General features: G+C 51.5%; 1 protein-coding gene and 1 non-coding gene across 2 annotated transcripts; both read left to right on the forward strand.

The window, feature by feature from the left end:
• Window positions 1–1,031: 1,031 nt before the first annotated feature.
• Window positions 1,032–1,120, forward strand: Trnay-gua (transfer RNA tyrosine (anticodon GUA)). Its single transcript is given in 2 exon segments — window positions 1,032–1,068; window positions 1,085–1,120. It is a non-coding gene; the product is annotated as a tRNA-Tyr (tRNA).
• Window positions 1,121–1,924: 804 nt separating this feature from the next.
• Window positions 1,925–4,873, forward strand: LOC113195963 (activator of basal transcription 1). The gene is made up of 3 exons (XM_026407684.2): window positions 1,925–2,176; window positions 2,463–2,662; window positions 2,753–4,873. The coding sequence occupies exons 1-3, from the start codon at window positions 1,942–1,944 to the stop codon at window positions 3,131–3,133; spliced, it is 816 nt and encodes a 271-aa protein (XP_026263469.2). The 5' UTR covers window positions 1,925–1,941; the 3' UTR covers window positions 3,134–4,873.
• Window positions 4,874–6,358: the final 1,485 nt, after the last annotated feature.

The following is a 6,358-nucleotide window of genomic DNA, read 5'->3' on the forward strand; positions in this document are numbered from 1 at the left end:
TCTGCGCCTGCCAGGAGCAGGCTGGGTGTGCCGCTGGATTCGCCCCGGGACCCTCGTCCCTCTGCACCCGGTGACGACGTGCATTTCTAGAAGACCCTCACCAGGCCGGGTGTTCTTGCCTCCCACGGAGAGGAGCGGGCTGGAAACTCATGAGATATTAGTTGTGCGCTGCAGACTCACTGAACAGGATCTTTTGAAAATGTATTTTCCCCAGACGTTAGTTATGAAGAACTTTAATGAGTGAGGATCTTTTGTAGATAAATTAAGAATACAGTGTTTCCATAAATTTCCTAACTCATGAACTTCATAAAAGACAAGTCTGTTCATAGGCTTCCTGTTTTCCCCGTCAGCGTTCAGGAGCCGGGAAGCTAAATGTCCCCCCTGGTGCGTGTTAGCAAGGCAAAGCTGACAGTCGTCCTCTAAAGGGATATTTACACTTCTCCTATAGGTGAAGAGCGTGCTGTGTTTGCTGGTTTTCCCCATTACAACTGGGCGATATAGAATGAGATACCCAATTCCTAAACGACACAAAAAACACCTCTCATGTTTTGTGTCTGTAACTGGCGTTGAACCCTAATTTTCCTGGTTTTTCAGAAAGGTGCATCAGTTTCCCAAATAAATTGGGAAGTACTGTGCTTCAAGATGGCGAGTCTTGAACCTAGCTGCCTATTTTTATGAAAACCTTACTATAATCATTCGGTTTCAGCAGCGGAAGGAGGCTGCTAAGCAGACGGAAGAGCAGGTGAAGTGCCAAGGATGGTCCAATCTATTACACTCAAGGGAGCGACTTGGACAATTGGTGGCAATTTAAGAGTTACATGAAACACTTGTGCAATAAAAAGCAGAAATCCTGAAGTTCGTGGGAATAAGTTTTTCGTGTTCTTGTATAATCACTAGTGCCAGATCACTTTTAGAACATCTCTAATACCCTCAACAACTTCCTCCTCTTCACGTGTTTTCAAGGTGGAATAGTCAAAAATTAGACCATGAATGCAATATTTAAACTATACTGCAGGAGGACCCCAGCGTGCCCTTCGATAGCTCAGTTGGTAGAGCGGAGGACTGTAGGTGTTTACTCGTGGTCATCCTTAGGTCGCTGGTTCGAATCCGGCTCGAAGGAGCTATATTTTGGAAGGTTCCAATCTCGCCCTGGGCTCTCTAGGGTCCGTATCTATAAGATGAAAAAAATCCAAAGCCAAAACAAACAAAAACACACCCGCACGGGGTTCCCCAGGTACTCCCAAAGGAGACTGCTAACGCTTGACAGACTGAGTCCTTGGAGGGAGGGGAAAAGCAAAGTTTGCTTGACTTGACTGAGATTCGATGGCCTTTTACGACCCTCTGTCACATTGGAACTTGTGAGAGAGCATTTTCGATTCTTCTCTAAAGTACCAGTGCTTCAGAGATCACTCTTGCGACTGTGGCTGTGGACATGTCTGACCACTGCGACCTCTGGGAGTGTGGGTTTGCACTGATGGTCCCGAGGCACTCCAGAGGGCGAGGGCCAGGGTCGTGGGGGTGGTGGTTGCCAGGGCGCCGAGCAGGCAGTATTCAGGTGCGTCCCAGTCCCGAGCGCAGGCAGCGAGCGCTGAGGCCCAAGTCGTGTGTGCATCCCGCAGGAATTTGCAACACAGATAAATATCATTGCACAATAGGGGTCAAGCAAGTTCTCTAATCGTCATACAAATTTTCAAAACATTCACAACGCCTCGCCCTGAATCTGCTTCTCACTTCTGCCCTCTAGGACCCAGCCCCCTGTGCTGACCCGTAGTCCCTCTTGTAGTCGCCGGCTCAGGCCACAGGCCGTCGTGCACAATTCGCGTCACGGCAGCGGTCGCTTTACGGCTGTCTTGTTACGTAACTTCCGGCTTGGAGCTCGGCTCTTGGTCGCGCCAACGGAAGCCACCGCTTTACGGCTGTCGTGCTTCACGTATCCTCGGCATGGAGGCTGAGGAGGCCGAGGCAACTTCGGAGGAAGGGCCGTTGGAAGCGCCAAACCCGAAAACAGAGGCGGAGGAGGAGCCGGAGGAACGCGAAGAAGCAGCTTGCAGCAAGAAGCGGGTGGTGCCGGGCATCGTGTACTTGGGCCACGTTCCGCCGCGCTTCCGGCCCCTGCACGTCCGCAACCTGCTCAGCGCCTATGGGGAGGTCGGGCGCGTTTTCTTCCAGGCGGAGGGTGAGTGCCCAGGTCTGGGCGGCGGGGGTTCGGCTCCGAGTCCCGCCCCCGCGCCGACTCGCCCCTTACGGGCACGGACCAGAAGTCGCGGCGGGGACTTGGGCCAGTTCTGAGCCCGGAGGGAAGGGGCTGTGAGACGGGGAAGCGGGCGCGGGGCGGATGCGCCTCGAGTCCTCCCTCCTGGCCGGGCAGGGAGGCGGGACCCCGGCCGGCGGCGGGGCGGGAGGGCGCGGCCCGGAGCCCTGCCCGAGAGGGCGCTGACCACTGCTCGGCCTGGGGTGCGCAGACCAGTTCGTGAGACGCAAGAAGAAGGCGGCGGCGGCCTCCGGAGGGAAGAAGCGGTCCAGGTACAGCAAGGACTACACCGAGGGCTGGGTGGAGTTCCGCGACAAGCGCGTGGCCAAGCGGGTGGCGGCCAGCCTGCACAACACCCCCATGGGCACCCGCCGGCGCAGCCCCTTCCGGTACGACCTGTGGAACCTCAAGGTGAGGAGAGCGCCGGTCTCCGGCCCGCCCACACCCGCCCGTCCCTCCGTCCGACCTGCCCCCGAGCTTTCCTTGTCTTGTCGCCTACAGTACCTGCACCGTTTTACCTGGTCCCACCTCAGTGAGCACCTGGCCTTTGAGCGCCAGGTGCGACGCCAGCGCCTGAGAGCAGAGGTGGCCCAGGCCAAGCGCGAGACGGACTTCTATCTCCGGAGTGTGGAGCGGGGACAGCGCTTCCTGGCCGCCGACGGGGATCCTGGCCGCCCCGACGGCTCCTGGGCGTTTGCCCAGCGACCCACGGAACAGGAGCTGAGGGCCCGGAAAGCCGCGCGGCCGGGCGGGCGAGAACGGGCCCGCCTGGCCACAGTCCAGGACCAGGCCCGCTCCAACCGAGGGCTCCTGGCCAGAATCTTTGGAGCCCCACCACCCTCGGACAGTACGGAGGAACCTTCCCGGGCCAGGGACTCGTGAGGCCGGGGAGGCCGGTCACCTCCCGCGGCCGCTCTGCTTCCTGTCGACCTCGTGCTGGAATGACACCGACACCCAGGCCAACGTTGGCAGCCGTTTCTGAGACCAGGAGGCTCGGGTCAAGCCCAGACATGGAAGTTTTGTGGGCCTCCCCTCCTCTTTTGCCCAACTGCTGTAACTGCCTGCCTCCAACACCTTATTCGTATTATTAGGATGGTTTTGACTATTGCTGATTTGGTAGCCTTCCTCTTGTTTCGTAGGGTCCCTTAAAATTCCACTTTCTTGGCCCAGGAATGGCCTTTATATGTAGCTAGAGTGGAAATCGATGGTCCAGGCAGTCTTGTTCTGTTTACTGAATACAGATAAGGGAGCAGCATCATTTTATTTAGAAAAACAGATATGAATTACTGGGTTATGTTTGGATTAGGAACCTCCTCCCTAATGTATTTATAGGAAAAAAAAATGCTTTTATTTTTAAGGGTGAGAGTCATTTGGCAGATTTCAATTTTCATCTTGTGTTACGTTCACTGACCTTCACTCCACCTCCTTGTCTCAAAGCCTTCATCCAACCTAGATCCTTTTTTCTTTCTCTGTTTCCTTCCTTAGCCTAGAACATTTATCTAGTACATTTATTAAACCACAGTGAGAGACAGTGACAATGAGAGATAATGACCTTGGTGGTAAGAGTCTGACAGATCACTGGAATAAGATGAGCATCATGGTAGAAGCATATAAGGGATAGAGTGGGGCTAGGGCAGGACATGGAGTGCTCTCAGTGTGGAGCTGATTTGTGATCACTGGCAGCAGGAGGATCAGTCTTCATGTCTCCCCAAGGTCAAATTTGGAAAATGGCATAGCAGAATTCTGAACGAGTCTGGTTTGCTCCTATAGTTCAGACTGCTTCATAGATAGAGTGTTGGGGCAAACCATTGTAAAGGACAGAGCCTGGAGGGAAGTTGGGATCAAAGATCTCTCGAGTGCACTTACATGTGTGTTGAGGCTCAGGGATTCACAAATACATGCAGAGCAGCCCTGATTACTTCAAAGAATCAGGATGAATCATCAAAATGAACTGCAAACTTGGGTGTCACAATACACTGAAGTCTATATTCAGTCTCAGATTAAAATATTATTATCCAGCAGGAAGTCCTTGTCAAGTGTAATTATAATTTGGTTTTGCTTGTGCTTTTTCTTTAGTTCTTGGAACCCCACCCCCCATTAATGTAATTATCCTTGTTTTTTGGAGTGAAGTGGATTCATCCACTTCTTTGGTTGTAAAATGGACATTATGATCTTACTTGAAGGTGTGCTTTATTGGGAAAGTAAAAATGACCCTATGGTGAGCTTGGTATGACATTTCTCATAGCTCATGTTCTGTCCTTTCAGACTTAGTACACAAACATCTGTGTGGTATTAGTACCATAATGTTGGGAACTTGGTGTCCTTGCTTCTGTGTTCATTCTTTGTGAGTTTGTTCCATGTGGATTGTTTCTTCAGGTCATTGTGCCTTCCAAAGTACCAGAGAAATCCAGCATCAGGATTTGATAAGCTGTTTTCCACATTTCTTTAGAATTACCAGTCCCTTGGGGCTGGGGATGTGGCTCAAGTGGTAGCGCGCTCGCCTGGCATGCATGCGGCCCGGGTTCGATCCTTAGCACCACATACCAACAAAGATGTTGTGTCCGCCAATAACTAAAAAAAATAAATATTAAAAAAAAAAAAAAAGAATTACCAGTCCCTGTAGGCACCTGGGCTAGGTAAATAGATGCTAAGACAAGGAAGAAATTTCTTTCCCTCAAGTTGCCCACAGCTGAGAAAGTTAAAAAAAAGAAAAAAGGGTTTAGTGAGAGTTTCTTGAATGAGTGGATGTGTTCCCAGGCTGGTGGCATCAGTATACTCAAGGGCCAGCATCTCAAGCTGCACTCCAAATCTCCAGCGAGCATAGCCCACCCTATAGCCAGTCAAGCTGAGAGTCAGATGGAGGAAAATGGGTTACCCAGGAACTTTCATCTTGAGTCCCTCTAGACTTGATGCCCTTAGAGGCCAGGAAATAATTTTTTTAAAGTATCAAGGTGAGGGCTGGGATGTAGCTCAGTGGCAAAGCATCTACCTTGTATTTGCAAAACCCTGGGTTTGACCCCGAGTTCCAAAAAAAAAAAAAATGTGAGCCATCAAAAGGGTTTACCATTTCCTGGGGTTCATCAATCCCTTCATGGCAAGCCATGTGACCTGAAGACCTTCCAGTAGACCCCACCTCCTAAAGTCCCCACCATCTCAATGGCACCTGGATGGTAATGCTTGAGATCTAGACGACAGCACCTTCATTAAGAGTCCAGGTGTGATGGCTTACCACTTCTTTTATTCCCCATATTTTTCCACATGGTTCTCTAGTGTGCATGTGTTGGGAGCTTATTGCATGAATTCCATGATAGAAGATGAAGGACACCTGCAAGTGTGAGTGGATTTACTGTCTAAGAAGAGCAAACTTTCTCAATCATGAACCCACCCTTGGTTTCCAGCTAAGAAGCTGGGAGCCTACATTTCCTGGCATAAGAGTGGAGATCTTACTGAAGGGAGGGCTTACATAGGCTAGGCCTGGACACCGTGTGAACTTACTCCTGCACCCACTCTTCCTCAGTGTGCTTTCCCACGATTCCTCAAACATTCTTTGAAGTTCTTATTATTGCAGTGGAGTGGGTGGGGGCGGGTGGGGGGCTCCTAGTGTAAGCCTTGGACGTGCTCATTCCCCACTAGAGTCAGTGTGAGTTTCAGCAGATAGAGACCCAGAATAAGATTTCTTGCCCCTTATGAGGAAGGCAAGTGTTGGATTTCTGTGGATGCATGATTTTCTTCCGCTTTGGGGCTATTGTGTCTTTCACTCCCAGACTCACTGAGACTGAGTAAATGGAAGGAAAAGAAGCGGGCTCTTTGCAACACATACTCTGAGTCCAGAACCTTGTACTAAGTCTGGTGAGTGCCCACGTGGTTTTCCTGGCCTGTCTCAGGCCGTGGGACAGCTTTCAGGCCAGCCAGGAGCAGGCATGAAACCAAAAGAATCTTGGAGGCAGGGCTGACAGCAGAAGAGAGACCAGCACTTCTGGAGCCAAGGGCCGTGGAGAGGAGTGGCTGGCAGGCCACGTAGGCTGGCCCTTTTGCTTGGCACAAGCAGGACTTCCCAGGCCATCCAAGCCACTCTTCAGCCCCTGCTTCCAGTCCAGAAGCGATGTG

This window comes from Urocitellus parryii, chromosome 8 (assembly GCF_045843805.1).
Source record: "Urocitellus parryii isolate mUroPar1 chromosome 8, mUroPar1.hap1, whole genome shotgun sequence".
Classification (NCBI taxonomy): domain Eukaryota; kingdom Metazoa; phylum Chordata; class Mammalia; order Rodentia; family Sciuridae; genus Urocitellus; species Urocitellus parryii.